General features: G+C 36.0%; 1 protein-coding gene, 1 long non-coding RNA gene and 1 pseudogene across 3 annotated transcripts in view; 2 read left to right on the top strand and 1 right to left on the bottom strand.

Moving 5' to 3' along the window:
- Positions 1-5,191: 5,191 nt before the first annotated feature.
- LOC142533741 (putative ribonuclease P/MRP protein subunit POP5) lies at positions 5,192-10,769 on the top strand (annotated as a pseudogene).
- The window catches only part of LOC142533743 (uncharacterized), a 94,301-nt gene continuing 74,841 nt past the window's right edge, over positions 5,322-24,781 (top strand). For both annotated transcript variants that reach the window (XR_012816797.1, XR_012816796.1), the window contains exon 1: positions 5,322-5,711. This is a non-coding gene — a long non-coding RNA (uncharacterized LOC142533743). The remainder of the gene's footprint in view (positions 5,712-24,781) is intronic.
- Positions 11,256-11,965, bottom strand: LOC142533742 (uncharacterized). Its single transcript, XM_075640622.1, has one exon. The coding sequence runs from the start codon at positions 11,912-11,914 to the stop codon at positions 11,477-11,479; it is 438 nt and encodes a 145-aa protein (XP_075496737.1). The 5' UTR covers positions 11,915-11,965; the 3' UTR covers positions 11,256-11,476.

Genomic DNA, 24,781 nt, shown 5'->3' with positions numbered 1-24,781 from the left:
CTCGGTTCTCGACTCAACCGCCTTTCACGAGCTACCCTTCACAAGATCGAGCTTCACTCTCAACCACACACCCATGGCTCCCTCTTAGCATAGTACTAGACCATACTGGACCCATAAGACTCACAACTATACTCCCATGCACACCACATCTCAACCCCTTTCGCAAATGCTCAAGAGGAGCCAATCTCAAAGGCACGCTACTCTCGGCCCTTCTCCTGCACAAACCAGCAACCAACGAAACCCCCAAGACCTCCCCTTGACACCATATACAGCCCTTAATCAACCAAAACCGCAGGCCCTTGCGCACCATAAATAAAACGTGAGTAGTGAGTCAAAAGTGCAAGGATTTATGTAAATCTTTCAACTAAAACGTGCACACATGATAGATCGAAGGGTTTCCATGCATTTACACAAACTTTAACATAATATTGGCATGAATGATGCAAGGAACAAAGATGCAAGCATTCCTTGGTGATTTGGAGTGCAAGAATGAGACAAGGGAACCCGGATGACTTTTCCTTTGCAAGAGCAAGAGCAAACCGAAACTTCTCCAATGAAATGCTCTGAAATCGAGGGAGAATGTAGCTGGGGGAAAGGGTGACGGATGATATGCATTTAGGTGGCTGACATGCGTTTAGGTTTTAGGTTAATGAAGGGTTAGTTGCTTAATTAGATATTTAATAATTAGTTAATGGTCACAAATTTCATTTAAAAGTCTAAAAAAAAGTTCTAAGCCTATTAAACTCAAAAGTGGGCCCGTTAAATCTAAACGCACTCTCGAAAAATATTTCGAGTTGGAAAGATTTTGAAAATAATAGCCGAACCATTGAAAGTCCCTCGATTGGATAAAATACACTTAAAAATATTTTAAAATTAATTTATAAAATAAATCGTGTAATTTAGAATAATTTTCTTGAAAATCCTCCGGTCTCCGATCCTCGTTCGAGCATGAAATGCACCTAGAAATTTTAATGCATGAACTTCTAAAATTTCATGAATTAAATCCTATCATGCATGAATTATGCATAAAATGCAAAAAAATAATTAAACATAAATTAATGAAAGGAACATGCATTTTAGGCTTTAAAACAATTTAATAAAATAACAAAGAAATTTAATAACTTGCATGCACGTGGTTTACGTGGACCTTCAATTTTTTGGGACGTTACAGTCTTTGTCTCATGTTCAGCTCTTTCTGCGTGAAGAAATACTTGATGCTCTTGTGATCAGTGTATATCTGGAATTTCTTTCCGTACAAATAGTGTCTCCATATCTTCAACGCAAAGACAACGACAGCTAACTCGAGATCATGAGTCGGGTAGTTCTTCTCATGCACCTTCAACTTCCTGGAAGCATAAGCTATAACTCGACCATGTTGCATCAATATTGCGCCTAAACCGACACAAAATTACCTTGCTCTGATGGCATGGCTAAAACTGACGCTGTGATAAGAGCTTGCTTTAAAGTATCGAAACTCTTCTGGCACTCGTCACTCTATACAAATTTAGCATTTTTCTTATTCAATGAAGTGAGCGACGTTCAATCGAGGAAAACCCCTGAATAAATTTCATGTAGTAGCATGCCAAGCCTAGAAAACTACGTATATCTGACGCGTCCTTCAGCTCAACCCATTCTTTTACTGTGGCCACTTTAGCTGGATCCACCTCAATGCCACTGCTAGATATAATATGTCTCAAAAATGCTACTTTCTCCAACCAAAATTCACACTTACTGAATTTTGCAAACAACTTGCGACTCTGCAAGACTTGCAAAACTATACCCAAATGCTGACTGTGCTCCTCATGGCTCTTCGAGTATATAAGAATGTCGTCAATGAATACTATGACGAACTGATCTAGGTAGGGCTGAAATACATGATTCATTAGGTTCATAAAAATCGGTGGAGTATTCGTCTGTCCAAATAGCATTACTATGAATTCGTAGTGCCCATATATAGTTCTGAAGGTTGTCTAGTGAATATCTGCATCCTTTACCTTCAGTTGATGATACCCAGAACGTAGATTTATCTTAGAGAACACTGTAGCTCCCTGCAACTGATCGAATAAGTCATCGATCCTTGGTAATGGGTATTTGTTCTTGATCGTTACCTTGTTCAATTCTCGGTAATCGATACACAACTTCATGCTTCCATCTTTCTTCTTTACAAAGAGTACTGGTGCGCCCCATCGTGAGAAACAAGAGCAGGTGAATTCTTTGTCTGGGAGCTCCTGAATTTGCTGCTTGAGCTCTGACATCTCTGCTGGAGCCAAACGGTACGGTGCCTTAGAGATTGACACAGTGTCTGGCACAAGGTCAAACTCAACTTCTCTCGCTGGTGGAAGGCCTGTGACGTTGTCTGGGAAAATGTCAGGAAAATATCTGACAACTGGTACATCAGATATCAATGGGGTAGGAGCTTCAGGTGTTGAAATAATACTGGCCAAGAATGCCTGACATCCATTATGTATAAGTTTTTGGGCCTGCATGCAAGAGATCATGTGAGGGAAACTTCTCCACCTGTCTGGCTCAAAAATAAATTGCTCCCTACCCAACGGTCTTACCAACATCGATTTTTTTGAAAGTCAATTAGAACTATGTTCTTCATCGGTCAGTCTATTCCCAAGATAACATCAAATTCTGGCATTGACAACACAATCAGATTGGCGTAAACCAGGTGGCTCTGTAGTTCAAATCGATATCTCTGAGCACACTAGTAGCTGATAACTCCTCCCCTGATGGGACTGTCACGGAGTAGTTCATGTCAAGTCCAATTGGACTTGACATCCAAATAATTAGCGAATATCTCTGAGATAAAAGAGTGAGTGGCCTCGAAATCTAACAAGACCTTCGTGGCTACTCTCTTTATAAAGATATTTCCAGTCAGTAGGGTCGTGTCTGGGTTCGCCTCCTCGGCATGCATGGCAAACACTCTCCCCTGAGTTGGCTGCCTCCACCGCGGGCAGTCCTTCAGCATGTGATCACTGGCTCTACACTTGAAGCATTTACCCGATCCCCATATAAATGGTCCCGCGTGCTGGCGATTGCACTTCGGGCACACCGGATACACACCAGGCTTCTGAGGAGTCTTCTTTTGTGGCATAGGACCTTTACCTTTCGGCGGTCCCTGATATGGCCTCTTCCCCTGCTGTCCCTGGAAAGGCCTCTTAAACTGAGGCTGTTGCTGCTGCTGAGGTACCTGATAGGGCCTCTTGCCCTGCCTATCGTTCTCAATGTTCCTCTGGTCCTATTCTGCCACCAAGGCTACTTCTAAACCCGTTCATAGTTGGTCACAAGACATTTCCACATCGATAACCCGTCCTATTTCAAGCCAATGTTGCGCAGAATGTCCGAATACATATAAGCTAGTGGAACATTATGGCATTGAATCCAAATAGGAATTTCATCAAACACTATATCAGCAGTTTTTTGTAGACCCGTTGGAGCTTTGAACACCATTAAGTCTTTGAAGAAAGTCCAAGGCCCGTCCAACAGCGCATGACGACGGTCAATAGGTGAAGCAAAATCCAACAGAAAGATGTTCTCTCCTATGACCTCGATACGCACCTTTTTCTTGGCCTGTAGGATTCGAGGCATTTGGGTTTTAAAGGTCTCCTGATTAGCTGATTTGGGGGAGAAAACCTTTACCCACAAGGCAAGATTCCGAACGAAGATGGCCAGTAGATTCCAGCTCTTCAGGAATTGTTATCATGTCTTCAGAACTACTAGCAGACAATTTCAACTTGTTCACCCTTATGGAGATTTCCTCAACGTCCATTGTAGAAAGATCCTGATTAGAAGATCCTGTTGTGTGTGATGTTTGTTGTCTGTATTATTTTAATTTAATGTGGCAACAATCATTTAGTAACAGCTCCGCCACAAAGCAATAGCTAGTAACTGCTAGTACTGTTATGGATCATTTACAAGAACCACTTTCATCTACCAAAGTTTTGCCAATTATTTAGTTCTATTCATAACACTGTCGTACGATGTTTTTGATTCAAGATGCAATTATAATAAACATCTTTCTTAACATATACTTTGGTGACAAATATGCTATAAGACATCAACTATGAGGTCAAATTTTACTCGTATTAAAGATTGAATTTGTTCGTTAAATTTGATCGTTAATTAATATAAGAATGAGTTTTAATACAAAAACGCTCGGATAAGTCCAGCATAATAAAAAAAGAAGTGGTTTTGACGTTTGAATAAATGTTGAAAAACACTTTTTTAAAAAAAAATAAAACTAAAAGTAGAAGCAAAAAATCATTCTAACTTATAAAAAAAATACGTTTTAAGTAATTTTAAAACATTTTTTGTTACCGGACAATATTTATCTTTCTAGAAAAGCATTTTTTGAAAAAAAAAAAAAAATAAGTGCATTTAGTCTATTGACAAAACACACTCTAAGTTATGTTTCAATTGTCTAAATATTATCAATATGCGGAGACCTAAAACATAAAAGTGCATGTCTAATCAAGTGGCAAATTTCAACACCATTTGAAATATATAAATTGGATATAAATCATCTACCATTCTTTAAATTATTATTGACCACTACCACCAACTGTTATTATATTAAATTAAATTAATTGAATGCGGTTGAATTAATTATATAGATCATTTAAACCCAAATATAATATTTAAATATTTCATTAAATTTATCAACAAATGGGTGAATGTTGATGCCTTAATGGAATGAAATAGTTAACTATTGTGAATAAAAAGAAAAAAATTTGTAGACTAAATTTTGAAAAAATGAGTTTGAAACGCGTTTTATGTTTATAGCAGTATAAAATCAATGCTCGAAGACGACGTTAGAAAATATTAGGATATTGCAAATTATATATTTATATTTTTTTATCGTATTTAAAAGGATATGCGTTTATATAATTTTATGGTTATTATTATTTATACTATTTATTAAATAATAGCATCCAAAAATAATAATTAAGTTGGTGTCTGAGGTATTTTTGCATCCAATTTTTGCAATATGCTTCGTCCGAAACACTCTCAATCGCATATCTGATTTTTCTTGTTTTCGTTTATTTTTTTGGGAAAAAATTTGCATTTTTTTTTGTGCACTGAATTGTCGGAGTTCATTTTAAAGTAGTCACGTCCGTAGAGAAAGGACATCGAAGCTTCAAATCCGAGACAAGAATGCGAAATCGAGAAAATTAGACGACCAAAAGTCAAAACTGGTTAGCAATTTTGTTCCCTTTTTAAGCCTTCGCGTGTTCTCTTTGGGCAAGAGAGAATTTATGCGAAGACCGCAAACTTAAGGGGTCAAGAAAAGAGGTGAAGTTTGGACTTTTAGCTTATTTGGGTATAGTTTATTTTCCGGATTTATTGCTGGAATTCGTTAGTCCTGTTCTGATTTTGGTGTGATGAAGGGAGACGATTTGTAAGAGAGGAAAAGAGAGCGAACTTAAGCTTGTAAGGTTTTCGTTTGAAGGATGATTGTCTTCTTGTGATAAGATTATGAGTGTTGTATGAGATCTAACCGATTTAATGAATTTTGGTTCTTTCAAGTGTTATGTAATCTAAAATGCTATCACACGCGACTGGTTTTCTTTTTTCATGTGTGAAAAATATTTAGTGGGCGCCGAGCCAACCCTAGCCCAATCTTGCCAAAGCCGCCGACCCTAGCACAATTGTGCTTGGCCGGTACTTGTTTTTGTGTATTTGAGTTTGTTGAGATCCTAATTTGAGTTATTTTATATAAATTACTGTCTGAGTTTTTAGGTATATTTTTAACCTTTTTACGTTGCTTTTGATAATAAATTTTAAATTGCATGTTAATTAAATGTGACTAGAGTAAGTGGCCTCACAAAGAGGAATCTAAATCTACGAAGGGTTCTTATTGAGTTGTATCTTAAGTTTAACACTTATCCTTTTGCGTGAAGGTGGATCGTCATGGTGGGGCTTAAAAATAGATACATGTTGGTGGAGGTATTTCTTGATCCTAATAAAGATCTTATGTTGGATGAACCCATTATAATTACTCAATTCAATCTATCAAAAGCAATCAAAGATAGCATTCAAGCAAACTTTGGCGAATGTGGTCTAGCATTGTCTCAGAATTCTTTTCAAGGTGTCTGCTCTTCCTTTGTTTTTTTTAGTTCACGAATGAACAGTAATTGGGATTATTATATCTTTAGTTTACATGCATGACTTGCCATCTGTTAGAGTAGATGCCCAGCAAGCCAACGGTTGGCTAGGGAATTTATTGACTCAAGTGAAATAAACAATCTTTATTTTAATATAATTTAACATTTTATTGTCTTGTTATACTTTATCTGTATACCCATGCAAACAACATAGATAAAGTTCTTGATTATTCTTTAATACAAATGAATCGTAATTCGATGTTGAAACTCATTTGTAAACACTGCATATTCTAAATTCGTTCCTAGTCGATTCAGCCGCCTAAAACAGGGATAAAGGCCGCTTGAGCTTGAGACTAGCATCTGTGATGTTGTGTACTGCGTTTCTTGGTAAGGGCATGGAGATGTCCAAACATGCAGATGGGTAGTCATATGATGATTATACCGAACAACCCTCCCCCGGACTTTCCAAGTGGTTATCATTCATCGAGAGGATAAGTCCGTGGTTATGATTGTACACCATTAGTCCTTACGACCCGGGACAACACTGAGGCTCTATATGCTAGGGCTGTGCTTTGACTCGTTTACCGGCTCCAGGAGAGTCATCAGGTGGCCAGGTTGGGTACAGTTGCGACACATATAGGAGCCAGTGCATTGTAGTCGGGGATTCACCGCTCACCTATGGGTGTGGATATCCTATGTGACCTAATGAAATAATAGTGCATGGAATCTTTAGCCAGAGTATGAGATGTACGTTGGAGAAGGAGTTCTCCAATAGTACACGCGATGCCACTATTATAGTTATCACATAGTTATCGAATTATTATGCAACCCTCGATGAACCAATGGTTGCAGATTCGATCGGGATATATGAGATGAAGGGACCGTACTGTACGTTAATCATAATCGACTGGTTCTTGCAGGCACTATCAGTGATACCTAGGGGATCATGGGTCGATGCTACTAGACGCTCTTACCATGATCCGATGGGTGCAATCAGAAATGAGTTCTGACATTCTTAATCAAGGTGTTGATGAAAAGAATGGGGCTAACTAGGGTAAGCCCGAATAATGGATTATGTCCTGAATCACAAAGAGTTGTGAACCCACGGCTAGCTGTATTCCTGAACCATTGAGGGTCACACAAGCACTGGATCATTTGTTCCCGTTGAGAGAATAAATTCAAAGAGTTGAATTTATAGTAAATTCAAAGAGTTGAATTTATGATAATTAAATTTTGAGAAAATAAATTCAAGGAGTTGAATTTATAAGATAGTAAGTTCAAGAGTTGAATTTATGAAATTTGGAGATAATTAATTCAAGGAGTTGAATTTATAAAATTTGAGAATTTAATTTATTAAACTCAAATGTTGGGTTTATTAAATATTAAATTTTGGATGTGATAAATTCAAGGAGTTGAATTCATAATTTAAATATTAAATTCAAATGTTGAATTTATAATTGATTTAAGCTCAAAAGTTGAGTTTATTAAATATTAAATTAAATATATTGGAAATATATTTAATGGGCTTGTAGGGGTACAAGTCCAACATATTAAATAATTAAAGTTATTGGTGGACTTTGATTAATTAATTAAACTAACTAGTTGGACTAGCCCAATTAATTAATCAAGCTCATTAATGTTAATTATGGAATTTATGTCAAGGCTATTGTTTTTAAGAAAAGAAAAGAAAATTGACCTAGCCTCCACTAATTCTCTAGAGTTTTTCATTCGAGATTTACCAAGATTTGCATGCCTAAAGAATCTTTCATTAACTTAATTAATTCAATTAATTAAGTAAAATGAATGATTAGTATTAAAATAAGAATATTTCTAATTCTTAGTGATAGAATGCAATTCGGTGGTTTTGTTTTAAAAAAAAAAAACGAGAATTGCTGATCTCTCGAGATTCATCCTTTTCTCTGTTGCAAGAAATTTCGGCCTCCTTACTTTGAGAAAGGGATTGAGCCGTCTCTCATAATTTTCCTCTTCAACGCAAAATATCTTCTACACTTTCTAGTGCAAGTTAGAAGATGAACAAATCATCTAGTCGTGGACCTGATTAGAAGAAAGGAGTCCTTGAAGAACGGATTCATCAAGAGCTAGATCCGCCAATACCGGATTAGTTGGAGCCAAGTGATTTAATCACCAAAGGTATTATTTTCAACTCCCTATGAATGTTTATGATAAAATCATACGAGCGCCCAAACAAATCATATTTTGATTGTCAAAATAAATAAAAATTTTAAAACTTCCGCTGCGTTTGGGCGTGTAGAAAACCGGGATCCAACACCATCTTCAAGCCTGATGTGTTTTTGTTATTCTGCAGTGAAGTATGTGAATCCAATTACAAAAGTCTGCATTTTTAGAACTTCCAGAGAGGAGTACCAGAAGGTTTGGGCTGCGACGACGATGGTTAAGAGTATATATAGGAAACTGTCCGGTGGTTTTCAACTTGCTTGATTTAAGTGGTAGTTGTGAATCCATTATCTATTGAATCTAACGGTGTCCTATAATGTCTGGTGGTATTCAAAATATGTTAATTTTGTGATTAGAAGAGTACGGTCGATCTGAATGCACCATATTATACTTGCATAAACCTTAATTCAATTTTCGTCTCCATTAGGAAGCATCAGGGCCTGCAAAAACATTGCTTTAAAGTGCGATGAATTGAAGTTTGAACAATATAAATTATCGGCCGGTGATCGCTTGACTGCTGATGTCCACCAACATATGCGAAACTGCCTGGAGAAAATCGGAGTTTTGGAGCACTGACACTGAGTGTTGGCAACTGAAGATTCTCTTTATTTTGTTCCTTCCGTGGAGGTTCTTCCATAACCTTCGATTTTAATGCAAGGCAAGTTATGATGTTTATTTAGCCCTTATTTGGTGAATTTAGGTACTGGCATCAATTTTGAATTTTGTAATCAATTGGAAAGAGCTAAACTTCATTGATTGTTTAATGCTGAAGAGATCACAAACTATATCGAGTCGAATTGATTATGCCAAACATTCTCCCAAAAATTACGTTCACAACGCTATGCTAGGGAATTCAAGCTTATGTAGCCCTTTCTTTTGTCTTAAATGGGCTGCCTTTGAAATAAGAATTGAGATAGGAATATACTTGGACCATCTTGGGTAAAATGCATAGGGAATACCCGTTGAAAAGGCTACCCTAAGATTCCCTGTGTTAGATCATAAATACAGATGAACTTTTGTAGACATTCAACAAACTCGGAACAGTTTTGTCCCCATTAATGCAGTGGGACAAAAATTTCCTCGCTGTATCGGAAAACCACTCTGTATACAGAAAATCGCTAGTATCGCAAATTTACAAACAGACCCCCCAATATAAAATATGTAGGTGCCAATCGTTTCTACAACTACATGGATTTTTACTCCACGCATTTTAATATCTCATCATTTAATGATGACACAACACAACTTCTACGTTAGGTAGAAAATTGAACCCATCATTTAGAAGTACTCGTTTTCAATAGGGCAGAGAGGTTGGCTCCCAGCAACTCCACTTCCCCAGTATGAAATTAGTAAATTTGTTCTACGGGATACCCCATATTAAAATGTAACAAATAACGTCAGCCTACTAAACTAACAACGAGTGCAGAAGACCGGTGCAGAACACAACGTACTAAAATTAAGCCAACTTGAGAAATGTCCAATGGATTCGGATAAAGATACAATTTTTAAATTTACGAAGTTTAAAAATGTAATCAAGGTAAGCAGTATCAGTCATCACATGTAATCCTAGACCATTCTAGAGCTACAAAGTTGTTATCGCATTTGCTTCCTGAGACGTGATCGAAGCATCATCCCCATTTAATTTCCAGAGCCATAAAAAATCCAGTGTCCGGAGGCCCGATAGGGGTTCACAAAGAAAGAGGTGGTAACAGGATAGCAACCAAATCAGTCACATTGCTAAGCTAAAGGATGGCTTCAAGGCAAACAGAAGCATATGACTCTGGAGCTCAAATTCCTTTCACAGTTTTGTGACAGGTGATGTCATAGCTCTGTCAAATGAACATCTTCATCATATAATGGGAGAGCACATGTACTTGCCATGTTGTTGGAATGTTTATGACAGGTGAATGACATAGCTTGGCCAGATGAACAGCATCATACAATGGGGAGCACACGTACTTGCCATGTTGGAATGTTTGTGACAGGTGATGAGTCATGAGTGGCATGGCTCGGACAGATGAACATCTTCATCATATATTGGGGAGCACATGTACTTGCCATGTTGGAATGTTTGTCACAGGTGAATGGCATAGCTCGGACATATGAACATCATCATATAATGGGAGTACTTGCCATCGTGCTGGAATGTATGAACCACAAGCTAAAAAGCCAGCTCTTGATTGGAGTAATAGATTGACCGGTAAAACCCCACATGCTCCTGAACCGCAATTCATGGAAGAGAAATATTGTTTCTCCTGCACGACAGAAGAAAGGGAAATGAATTAGAACCTTTTCAAGATATGAAACACATTACTCATATTTCATCAAGACGGAAATTATATATGAAACTCTCCTGTGTGGTACATGTTTTAGCTCCTGCAAAAACAACATAAATTTAAGAATACAAGTGTAGAGCAACTGGAGAAAAATTATAAATAATTAAAGAAATAAATAAAACTAAAACAGAAATAGATTATTTGGTTCCTCCTTGACCTGCAATACAAGGGAAAACCAAAAAAAGGTAAATCAGATGTCCTTCCCGTGAAAAATAAAAATAAAATCCCTTCCTCCTAAACTGAAATGAAATCAACCTGTGTAGAAAATATCAATGATCCACAGTGAATTCGAAATAATAAGTTCTTCGTAAAGCTAAAATACAAAACAATATAGAAACAAACACCAGATAAAACATATATAAGAATATGCATCTGAATATTATTAAGGAAATAAATGAACTGGGAAAGGAAGAAACAAAAGAAATGATCCACAAACACAATACTTACAACGCGGCACAAGTAAGATAAAGAAAGATGAGCAATTATAATCACAGTTAGCGGTGCAGGATCAAATAGAAATGCTAAGAAGACTGATAGAAATCATTCTCGTCAAACCGCAAGCTGTGATACACAATATATGCAGCTCAAACGCCAAACTAAGTCCATATGGATATAGGATCAATAATTTCCTAGGATACCGAGTCTTATGAAATTGGAACAGCTACAACTCAAATGAGGAAATAAACATTAAAGTTTTCCAACATAAAGGAGGACAGACAGTAAGTTCTGCCACTGAAGTACTCAATGAGTTCCTTGGTTCATAACTTGTCCTAGTGGAACTAAACTTGAAGTGTAAAAATGACGACGACTGATTCAAACTATAAGTTATAACATCTAGCTCATATCCATGCCATCACCAATCTGGCTGCAGATGGGGCTAACAGCAGAAAATGATCTCTCAAAAGGGGAGGGATGACACTGTGCATCCCTTCTGCGCTTAAAAGTGCAGCTCTCTGTGGGATCATTCTCAGCATCGAGCTTCCTCCGAACACCTTTCACAGCCTGTTGCTCAACTGGAGTCAAAGGAAAAATCTGCTTGCTCACTCTGCAGAGGGAGCTATGGTTATCATACAAAATTCTTTGGTTACAGTTTTTGTCACAAATATGTGTCAGCCCAGTTATTCTGCAGCGGTAAATGTTCCCACAAACATGTTCATTTTCACATTTCCAGTCACACTTGTGAACAGGATTTGGCCCATCTTGGCCCAGAATACTCGACAAATAAATAACATTTGTAGGAACAGCAACCATAGATTTGCCAAATACCTCCATTGCTTTAGTTAATGCAAATTGTTAGTTCCTCCGAACACCGAATTTATAAAAGAGTTCTGCACATCCAAAACAAGATGACGTGTCAAATTGGATGGAGAGACGCAGAGAGACTCTGGAACATCTAAACTTAAACTCCACGAGTCTCTTTTTCTGACAATGAAGATACTACTAAGCTGTAGAACCAAAAAAAACTCTAAAACACAAAATATGTAAAGCCAAGTGAATTTCGTCCCCTCTTTCTTTCATCACTACATAAACACTCTGCACTCAGACCTCAATTTCCATTTCTTCAATATTGTTTACTCATCGTAGAGAAAAATAATCCATATTTTCCCAAATTTTGTGGATCTGTAAAGAATGAAGGTTCGCACTACCACATTTTTTTCAAAGAAAAAAGTTAAAAGTGCCAAACTTGTACTAATCTAGAAATTTATTTATTTATAAGTATAAATATCTCACTTGTGACGTGGTAAAATACATAAATATATTGAAGACCTTATCCAAATCGAACAAAAAAAACACAAATTAATTAAATATAGCCACTCCCCCAAAAAGAAACATCAATAATAAACAGAAAGGGTAAAAAAAACTCAAACACTGGGAATCAGATCTACGGGAAAAGATCACGCCAAAAACAAAAATACACAAGATCTCCATTCAAACAGGAGTAAACACACCAGTCACACGTAAAATTGACATCACGTCATTTCCAAAACAAAATCAGCTCACAATCCCGATACCAGAGAACGAAAAAGCGGAGAAATCAAAGTAAAAGAGCACTTACTCCGGTTATCGGAAAACCAAACCGCAGCCGCTTCTCCCTCTATATCTCTCACACATACACACACGCACACACTTACGTAAACTGCAGCTCTCTCACACACTCGCCTAGCAAAGTTTGGAGTCGGAGGAAGGAGAAAACGGGAGAGTATTTATAGAGGAAATTTGAGGTGATCCGATTCTCACGTTAGCGAAATAAATATAATTTTGTCTTTTTTTTAAATTAAATATTTAATTAGTCAAAATTGAAATCTATCAGTTTGGTGGAATTTGGACGGCATTCAAATGAAATTACACGTCATCCGAGTTCGCACAGTCACACACAACTCTCATCTTTTCTTCATGTTCATATTTATATTTATATTTATTGGAAAATAATATTTAAAATGTGTGTATTGAATATTTGAATGTTGAATATTTGAATGTTGAAAATAAGAGTTGTAAATATTGAAAATTAGTGTGTGATGATGTAGGTAATGATGTATTTTATTTTTGGATTATTTGTAAAGATTTCCTATAAATAGATCTCTCATTTGTGAAGAAAATCACAATTGAGTAGAGAGAAAAATATTATAAAGTGTGTAGTTTGGTAAATTTTGAGAGTTTGAGATTTTTACTTTTTACCATAAATTTTTACTTTTTCACAACACGTTATCAGCACGAAGCTCTAAAAGTCCTACATACTTTTCCAAGCTCCAAACAGAAGAAAAAGGTAACAAAAATAATTATATTTATTTTACTGTTATTTATTTATTGTATATTTATTTAATATACAATATAATGTTATTATTAGAAATAATAAAAATAAATTTTTCATAAACTTGTTATAAATCCTGGGAGGATGTTAAGACGACATCCCACACTCCCGATAAGGGATACGACAAGTATAAAAGCCTATAAGGTTTTTAAACAAAATAAATTATGACACTCATTATAATATTATGATATGATATACATAATTATTTAAACATGTCTAATATTATATATATCATATTATTACCATAAAATTATACAAATACATATCTTTATTTTTTTTGTACCCCAACGGTCATAAATGGTAAAAAACGGCTAGTTTTTGCCCTATAAATATGATCTCACAAACACATTTCATCACTCCAACTTTCTCTTCTTCTCTAAAAATTATTCATCATCAAATTTTTCGAAGAAAAAAGAAGATGACTTTCTCAAAGATATTTTTAATTATTTTGGTTGTCATACTCACGAGTCTTGTATTTATCGGAGAATATCCTCCTCGTGCGTTTTCTTTATTTTTACAAATACTTGTACTTGTTGTTTATCCGTTACTTTGTATTGCAATAATTATTAACTAATAAAATGCATCGTAATTTTTTTTTAGTACCACCATGTCAAATTTAACAAAGCTCGAATTTGTTGCGCTCGACATCACGGGAAAGAATTATATGCCATGGACTCTAGATGTAGAAATGCATCTTGAGTCATTGGGTCTAAGCGAGACCATTAAAGAAAATGGCATATGCACGTCACAAGAAAAGGCAAGAGCCATGATATTTTTGCGTCGACATCTCGACGATGGATTGAAATGTGAATATCTGACTGAAAAAAATCCCATGGCTTTGTGGAAGGGATTAAAAGAAAGATTCGAACATATAAGAGAAGTTATACTTCCGACCGCCCGGGATGAATGAAATACATTGAGATTCCAAGACTTTAAAAAAGTCAGTGATTACAATTCGGCGATGTATAGAATAATCTCGCAATTAAAATTTTGTGGACATGAGGTCACAGAATCTGAGATGCTTGAAAAAACATTTTCCACGTTTCATGCATCAAATATTACTCTACAGCAACAATATAGAGTACGTGGATTCGCGAGATATTCTGAACTCATCGCCTGTCTTCTTGTGGCGGAAAAAAACAACGAGCTATTAATGAGAAATCATCAGTCCCGACCCACTGGATCAACAGCATTTCCAGAAGTAAATGCTGTAAGTAAAAATAAATTTAAACCTGGAAACCAAAATCAAATTCAAAGACAAGGTTTTGGTCGAGGTCGAGGTCGTGGACGTGGACGTGGACGTGGACGTGGAATTGGCCGTGGTCGTGGTCAAGGCCGTGGTTTTGAAAATAATCGAGATAGTTATTTTTATAACTCATCTCAAAAGAACGTCCCAAACCATCCACAGAAAAGGCATCATGAGAATACAAGTGTTAATGAGAAGCACTCAAAAAGATATGAAAGTTCTTGTTACAGATGTGGTACTCCAGGACATTGGTCCAAAGTTTGTCGAGCCCCTGAGCACCTTTGTAAACTTTATAAAGAATCATTAAAGGGGAAAGGAAAGGAGACCAACTTCACTGAACGCAGTGACCGTTTGAGTGATTCAACTCATTTTGATGCTGGTGATTTTATGAATGATTTCTCTGGAAATGATCAATATGTTGGTGGGATAGAAATGAACAATATTGATGCTGCAGATTTTCTCAACGATTTCTCTGAAGATGAACAATATAATGGTAGAATATAAATGTACAATAATCTATTTTTCATGTATTCATAGAATAATGTTTTATTGTATAATTATGATTTGTGTTATATTTAAATATATATTGCAAGTAATTTATTTCATTGCATATTTTTTTTTGAAGTTCAAATATGGAAAATGCTATGAGCAAAGCTGAAGTTTGCATACCCGATAGTGGTACAACGCACACTATCCTCCGAGATTAAAGATATTTCTTGGAACTAAAACCAACAAAAACAACGGTGAATACAATATCAGGTCCTGTAGACTTGATTAAAGGATGTGGTAAAGCACAATTTTTGTTACCTAATGGTACAAAATTTTTGATCAATGATGCTTTGTATTCACCACAATCGAAAAGAAATTTGTTGAGTTTTAATGATATATATTCCCATGGGTATGATACTCAAACAATGAATGAAGGGAATGAGAAATATATGTGTCTTATCACATATAAATCAGGAAAGAAATATGTGATTGAAAAACTACCAATGCTCCCTACTGGATTGCATTATACACATATAAGTCTCATTGAATCAAACATGGTAGTTGATAATTCTTCGATATTAACCAATTGGCATGATCGATTGGGACATCCTGGTTCAACAATGATGCGAAGAATTATAGAAAATACACATGGTCATCCACTGAAAGACCAGAAGATCTTTCAGAATAATAAGTTTCAATGTAAAGCATGTTCTCTTGGAAAACTTATTATAAGACCATCACCAGTCAAAATCCAAACTGAATCACCAATGTTTCTTGAACGTATTCAGGGTGATATTTGTGGACCAATCCATCCACCATGTGGACCATTCAGATACTTTATGGTATTGATTGATGCCTCCAGCAGATGGTCACATGTATGTTTATTATCAACTCGAAATGTTGCATTTGCAAGATTACTTGCTCAAATAATAAAATTGAGGAATCAATTTCCCGATTATACAATCAAGAAAATTAGACTTGATAATGCTGGTGAATTTACTTCCCAAACTTTCAATGATTATTGTATGTCTATGGGAATCATTGTTGAGCATCATGTTGCTCATGTACATACACAGAATGAATTGGCTGAATCATTGATTAAACGTCTGCAAATGATTGCTAGACCAATGATTATGAAAACAAAGCTCCCTATTTCTATATGGGGACATGCAATTTTACACGCTGCTTCATTAATTCGCATCAGACCAAGTGCATATCATAAATACTCCCCATTGCAGCTTGCATTTGGTAAAGGAACCAGACATTTCTCATCTGAAAATTTTTGGATGTATGGTGTATTTGCCTATTGCACCACCGTAACGAAAGAAAATGGGACCTCAAAGAAAGGTTGGAATTTATATCGGTTATGATAGTCCATCAATCATTCGATATCTTGAATCTCAGACAGGCGACGTGTTCACAGCACGTTTTGCTGATTGTCATTTTAATGAGGAAATCTTCCCAATGTTAGGGGGAGAACAGAAACATACCGAAAAGGAAATTACATGGTATGTATCATCATTGTTACATCTGGATCCAAGAACAAAACAATGTGAAAAAGATGTACAACAAATTGTACACTTGCAAAGAATAGCAAATCAAATACCAGATGCATTTGCAGACACAAAAGGGGTAACTAAATCATATATACATGCTGCAAATGCCCCTGCTCGAATTGAAATTCCAAAGAAACAAATGGAAGATACTCATGATGTCATTAAACGCCTGAAGCGTGGAAGGCCAGTCGGTTCCAAGGATAAAAATCCTCGAAAAAGAAAATTCATAGAGAAACACGATGATCACAAAATAAAGAATGACGTTTCTGAAGAAACACATGATGATCACAAAATAGAGAATGGTGTTCCTGAAGAAACACATGATGATGAAAATGTTATGTCAGAACCACAAACTGACGAGAATCATGAAATCTCTATCAATTATATTAATACTGGAAAAATATGGAACCGAAAAAATATAGATGAAATTGATGATATATTTTCTTATAATGTGGCAATCGACATCATAAATGATAACGAAGATCATGAACCAAAATCTTTTGGTGAATGTAAAAATCGGCAGGATTGGATAAAATGGAAAGATGCCATCCAGGTTGAATTAAATTCGCTAAATAAACGTAATGTTTTTGGACCTATAGTCCTTACACCTGAAGGTGTAAAACCTGTTGGATACAAATGGGTTTTTATTCGAAAGCGAAATGAGAAAAATGAAATAGTAAGATATAAAGCTCGACTTGTTGCACAAGGTTTTTCTCAAAGGCCTGGAATTGATTATGAAGAAACGTATTCTCCTGTGATGGATGCAATTACGTTTCGGTATTTGATTAGCTTGGCGATATCTGAAAATTTAGAAATGCGTCTTATGGATGTTGTTACAGCTTACTTATATGGATTACTTGATAGTAATATATATATGAAAATCCCTGAAGGATTTAAGATGCCTGAAGCACAAAGTTCAAAACCCAGGGAATGTTATTCTGTGAAATTACAAAGATCATTATATGGGTTAAAGCAATCAGGTCGAATGTAGTATAATCGACTAAGTGATCACTTGATGAAAAAGGGATATGTAAATAATTCAATATGCCCTTGTGTTTTCATTAAGAAAACAACATCAGGATGCATAATTATTGCTGTATATGTTGATGATTTAAACATCATTGGAACGAATAAAGAAATTCAAGAAGTTGTGTCATACTTGAAGGAAGAATTTGAAATGAAGGATCTTGGAAAAACCAAGTATTGTCTGAGTTTACAAATTGAACAAAAAGAATGTGGAATGTTTGTTCACCAGAGAAATTATACAGAAAAGATCCTTAAACGTTTTAATATGGATAAAGCAAATCCTTTAAGTACTCCAATGGTTGTTAGATCATTAAACATAGAAAAGGATCCATTCCGTCCATGTGAAGATGATGAAGATATTCTTGGTCCAGAAGTACCATATCTAAGTGCCATCGGTGCCCTTATGTACCTTACAAATTGTACAAGGCCTGATATATCTTTTGCCGTGAATCTGTTGGCAAGATTTAGCACATATCCAACAAAGAGACACTGGAACGGAATTAAACATATATTCCGTTATCTACGAGGAACGACAGACTTGGGACTTTTGTATTCAAAAGATGCTAATCCAAGTATAATTGGTTATGCTGATGCTGGATACTTATCTGATCCACACAAGGCACGTTCCCAAACTGGATATGTATTTACTCGTGGAGGCACTGCAATATCTTGGCGTTCTCAGAAACAAACGCTCGTAACAACTTCATCAAATCATGCCGAGATTATTGCACTACATGAAGCAAGTCGTGAATGTGTGTGGTTAAAATCAATGACCCAACATATCCAAATTTCATGCGGATTATCATCTGATGAGAAGCCTGTGATACTATATGAAGATAATGCTGCATGTGTTGCTCAAATGAAAGAAGGATACATAAAAAGCGACAGAACTAAACATATTCCTCCTAAGTTCTTCGCATTCACCAAGGAGCTTGAGAAGAATAGATGTATTGATGTTCGTCACATTCAATCAAGTGAAAACTCATCAGATCTCTTCACAAAGGCACTTCCTACGTCAATATTCAGAAAGCACATATATAATATTGGGATGCGCAATCTACGAAATTTGTGAAGAATTGTTCATGTCAACATCAGGGAGAGTTTACGTGACTGCACTCTTTTTCCCTTACTATGGTTTTTATCCCAATGGGTTTTTCCAAGTAAGGTTTTTAACGAGGCAGTATAAAAACACGTAATGAAGACATCATCGTATCATGATCATCATCACAAGGGGGAGTATTGGAAAATAATATTTAAAATGTGTGTATTGAATATTTGAATGTTGAATATTTGAATGTTGAAAATAAGAGTTGTAAATATTGAAAATTAGTGTGTGATGATGTAGGTAATGATGTATTTTATTTTTGGATTATTTGTAAAGATTTCCTATAAATAGATCTCTCATTTGTGAAGAAAATCACAATTGAGTAGAGAGAAAAATATTATAAAGTGTGTAGTTTGGTAAATTTTGAGAGTTTGAGATTTTTACTTTTTACCATAAATTTTTACTTTTTCACAACAATATTTATATTCTCCACTACAATATTTTGATAAAACATATATTATATATTAATTTAAATTATTTTATTATTTCCAAATCACTTTATAAAAAAATATTTACAATGAGTAGCAAAGGTTTTATTTTGAAGCGGCTTTGAACTCGTCGTCTTCATCTTATTGAGAGAAATTTATGCTACTTACGTGCTTTCAAATGTATTTTTAAGGGTTATTCGAGTTGCGATCGAGGAACCGAGACCGATGGCTGAAAAATGGAAAAATATTTTATTAAATAATTAATTTTAACTACTTAAAATATGATTGTTGCTTTTTCATATTTTTGAAAAATAAGAGTTTTGAGGTTATTTTATACGTCGGGACGTAAATTTTATCGGTGTTGGTTTTTCAACAAAAATACGAACGTTTTGACAACCCGGCTAATAGATTCACAAACTTTATTAAACAAAATAATTTTTAATATTTTAATTAAACACTAATGAGCCTAATTAAACTCTACTAATGGGCCTAAGCTTGTTTAGTGATTAATTAAAGTATATAATATACAAACTGAAACGTCTGCTATTCGTTTTCTTAAAACGTACTAAATTTTTTTTTTCCAAACCTCACTAAATCGGCCGAGATGCATAATCACATGCATAAAATATTTTGGAACCATTTAAAGTAAAACAACCAACTATTTTACCAAACCTAAAAACATTATTTGAAAAGTATAGCACATACTATAACCTCTAAAAAATCACTCGTAATTAAATCGTCGTAAAAATATCTTTAACATCACTTAAAATCATAAATCATAACTAATGCAGAAAACTAGCGTCGCTCCTCGGGTTATGTGCACCTTCAGTCTAGTCAGATCAACCATCAAGACCTTCATTATCATAATTATCATAATCACCTGCATATCTCACACCTATTGAGTCTAAAGACTCAAATACTACATATACATATCACATGCACCGTAAAAATACTTGTACTTAAAATATCATTTTCATGAAGATGCATAAACTTTAAACGTCACATTTTCGTAAACATTTTCATGATGCATAAAATTTAAATAAAAACATTTCTTGATGATACATCAACTTTAAACATAAACATTTCCATAAACTTTTTCATATCATCATAAACATATCCTTATTCATCATATTCATATTTATGTTCATATCATCATCAACATATACATATTCCTTTTTTCCTTTCGTTGAATTCAGATCGTTAATTGTGACTTTTGTGTTCATCTACGTCTACGTGTTGGGCGATGGATCCATCTACATGTAACCATAGTACTTGGCGGCGGGACACCAGCAACAGTCTCACCACTGGGACTTGGCCTTACGTATTAACATATCATCGTATTCGTATTTCTATCTATGGAAACATGATCGTCGGGCTCCCACTGGGACCATAACCCTTACGATATCTCCAACATATCATCGTATTAGTTACAATTACTTTACTTCCTTCAACGTTTCATATCCTCAGTCACTTTAAAAATTTAAACATGCATATAACGTTTTTCTTTTAAACCAATCATACAACATATTTTTTAAATGTCCATAATTAAACCATAAAAATCCCTGAACTTTTAAAAACCATAATTTAACATATAAAAATTCATATACATTCAACATAATCATATTAACATATAAAACAGCATTCAGGACACTGTCATGATGTTTACTAATTTCTTGTTGTAAAATGACCGTGTTACCCCTAGACGCATAATTTTTCGTATTTATCCTTAGACCTCGCAACGACGTTTCAAATCGTCCCAAACTTATCCTAATACCTTAAAACACTCCCATAAATATTTCTTAGGATTAACACTTAGCTTTTCGATAGGTTCCTCGATTTGTTTTTAAACTTAGACATATAACCCGGTTTTGACTCGTATGGACTCGAAACTTAACCAAACTTGAACCAAAGCTTAATAAAACCTAAATAACCCATATTCAACCCAAATCAAGCCAATTAGAACCCATGAACAGCCTAGGATACCTACTGAAATTTTGTTCTTATTCCTTTGAAAACCCTAGCCACCCTAGCCTTGTAATTTTCGATCCTAGCCCTCAAGCGACTCGACCAGCCCCTATGAGCCCTTCCTAGGACCTTGACTGAACCCCTAACATGCTGCTGGACAGGACCTAAAAGACCTAGAACCTCAGCCCCTCAACCCATCAACTAAGCATGCACCCGTTTCCCCCAAACCCGTCCAAACGCATGCACATCTACCTTGCCCTTCGAGCCACCCTCTTGCCACCATCTTAGGAACATCATGCAGTCCACTTAAGTCTACTGGACCCTCCCTAACCGCAGCTAGCAGCCGTGACCCTCAAAGACTCCTAGTCGAAGAGTCCTTTCCCTTAAGGAGTCTATTTTCGTTTTTATTCCTTCCCTATTTTTTTCAGCCCTTGAACATACACCTAGGGACCCTTTAACATGTGAAAAAACATCCCTTCAAGTACCCCACCATGACAGCCCCTTTGTGCATCATTATGAAGAGTTTTAAAAAAGGAAAACTCTAGTTTTATGCATAATAAGCCATAAAAACGAAAATACGAAGTAGTGTTTCATATTTTTCATGCAAACATGCATCAAACATATAATATAGTGTGATAGATGAGAAAAAGGAAGATTAAGGCGTGTCTTTGCGTATTTTACGCACGAAAACGAAGCGAAGATGCGAAGAACGGCGACGTAGACACCTAGGCTCAGAGACGGATGTATTCCTGGGCTGTAGCCCAGCACACTTTTTTAATAATTTAGCGACGGTTTTTCAAAAACCGTCGCTAATATTTGCGACGGTTTTACTACCGTCGCCGATGTGGATCGGCGACGGTTTTAATTACACCGTCGCTACTAGTGACGGTTTATTCAAACAGTCGCTAATAACACTCGGTTCAATGAGTCATCGGTGGAACTTCTTTCTCTTAGTACAGCTTTAGATCCTAAAAATTCATTTGACTCATTTAACAGTGATGATATTTGCAAGCTTGCGAAGAAGTTTTATCCTGGAGATTTCACAGATCAAGAAATTGTTGCTTTGGAGTATGAATTGATACATTATAAACTTGATGTGATGCAGAATTTAAAGGTTTCTACACTTGTTGAGTTGTGTCAGCAATTGACCGAGAGTGGACGGTCAAGTGTTTATGTTATGTTGACTAGACTGATTCATCTTGTTTTGACATTACCTGTGTCTACTTGCCACTACTGAGCGGGCTTTTTCAGCAATGAAGCATGTGAAGACGGCACTTCGCAATAAAATGGAGGATGACTTTCTTGCCGATTGTTTGACACTCTATATTGAAAGAGATTTAGCTAAACATATTGATGTAAATTCTATTATTGATGAATTTTATGTTTTAAAATCTCGCAGGGCACAACTTCGTTGAACGATATAATGTAATTTTTTTTAATAATATATAACTTATCATATTGACTTCAAGCCCCCCAACTTTTATTCCTGGATCCGTCCCTGCCTAGGCTGAATTTTTCTTCAAAAGACCAAAGCTTTTCCTTTTTGATTGTGATGTGTGTGCCGTGTTGCTGGTGGGGGAAGAATTGTGGAGCTTTGGGTAGTGGAGGCGTGAGTTTTTGTTTCAATATGTAGGGTGAATTGCACTTTATATATTAAATAAATACTAACCAAACACTAAGTACTAGCTTAGGTCCACTAACCATGTTAATTAGGCCCATATTGTCCATTAGTGTTTAATTAAAATATTTAAAATAATTTTGCTTAAATTAGTTTGTGAAATTATTAGCCGGGTTGCCAAAACGTTCATATTTTTGTTAAAAATCCAACACCGATAAAAATTATGTCCTAGCATATAAAATCACCTCAAAACCCCATATTTTCAAAAATAAGAAAAAGCATCACCCATAATTTAAATAATTAAAAACAATAAAAACATTTTCTATTTTTTAGCACTCGGTCTCCGTTCCTCGATCGCAACTCGAATAACCTTTAAAAATACATTTTAATGCAACCATGTAGAAAATATATTTTAAACATGTCAAAATGCACAACATAAATTTTAAACATGTCAAAATCCACAACATAATTAATTTATGCAATTAAAACAATTAATTAAAATACAAAAAAATTTAATAATTGCATGCATGTGGTTCGTGTGGACCTTCGAATTTTCGGGGCGTTACACAAACCCTCCCCATTAAACCCTACAACCCCACGCCCCCAATTCCATACAAACTCTCTCCTCAAACAATTCTACGCGGCACACACCTAATATTCATCAAGGGAAAATTCGAAAGTTGCAAGGGAGATCAAGCCAAGGTCGTTCGTCACCGTTCTTCGCAATCGTCAACGAATAATCGTGCGTGAAACACGCAAAGACACACCATATTCTTCCCTTCAAACATCTATCACATCATAGTAATTATCTTAGCATATTTTGAAGGAAAATATGGACACATAAGTTGTTATTTTCGTAACTATATGCATACATGTTCTAAACTTGTGATTTTCGATTCCAAAAACATGTTTCTATGTTGTCAAGGGGCTGCCATGGTTAGGGTGTTGATCAAGGGTGTTTTACACACGTGTTAGAGTCCTAGAACACGCACACAAGCACTGCAAACAAGAACCGAACCAAGTTGGAACCACTTTCTGTCATAAGAGATCATAGGGGCTCGGTTGTGGACATGGGTGCTTGGCTTGGCTTTGGTTGGGACCAGGGCTTGGCTAGGTTCCATGAAGGGTTCATGGTAGGGTCCTATCCATGCTAGGACTCGAGTTAAGAGGGCTGGGGAAGTGTCCTAGAAAGCTATGACTCCCACCCGAGAAAGCCATGTTGTGCGCGTTTGGTGTAGCAGCGCGCATGGGCTCAGGGGCTCGGCCAGGTAGCTCGGGCTGGGCTAGGTCAAGGGGTTAGGGTCCTAGGAGGGTGCTTGAGGGGCTGGTTCGAGGGCTGGCTCGGTTGGCTAGGTCCTAGGCGCGATGGAAGAGTCCTATGTCTAAGGGAGTCTCGGCCAACTCATGTGTTGGTCTTGGTGGTTCGGTTTTGGGGCTAGGGTCAAGTCCTTTGGGTCAACACAAGTCCAATAGGTTCCTAGGTGGTCTGGCTTGAGGTCGGCTCATGATGGCTCGAGCTTGGCTCGAGAAAATAACAAGAAGGCTCGAGGATGGCTTCATTCGAAGGTTAGGGTTTTGTTCTTTGAGAAATAAATCGAAACATGGCTCATGGGGGTCGAGTCGTGGTTCACAAGGGATAAAATAATATAAAAAGTCTAAGTTTTGAATTTATGAATTTTATATTAAAGTTTGAAATTTTTCGTGATTAAAACGCCTTAAAAATGAAATTAATTAAAAACCTAGTATTTAAGCTAAATAAAATTATGTGAATTTCAATTTAGGCTTAAATAATTATTTGGAACATGTTAGAGTTAATGAAATTAAGAAAAAGTCACAAACGTGAAATTTTACGTCTAGGGGTAAAACAGTAATTTTACACTCGAAAATTAGAAAACGT

This window comes from Primulina tabacum, chromosome 18 (genome assembly GCF_025594145.1).
Source record: "Primulina tabacum isolate GXHZ01 chromosome 18, ASM2559414v2, whole genome shotgun sequence".
NCBI classification, from domain to species: Eukaryota; Viridiplantae; Streptophyta; class Magnoliopsida; order Lamiales; family Gesneriaceae; genus Primulina; species Primulina tabacum.
Note: the sequence above shows the minus strand (reverse complement) of the source record. Positions and strands in the feature narration are given on the sequence as shown.

Bases quoted from the DNA above. Each gene is read 5' to 3' on its own strand.
- LOC142533742 (XM_075640622.1), bottom strand. From the start codon at position 11,914: ATGGAGGTATTTGGCAAATCTATGGTTGCTGTTCCTACAAATGTTATT.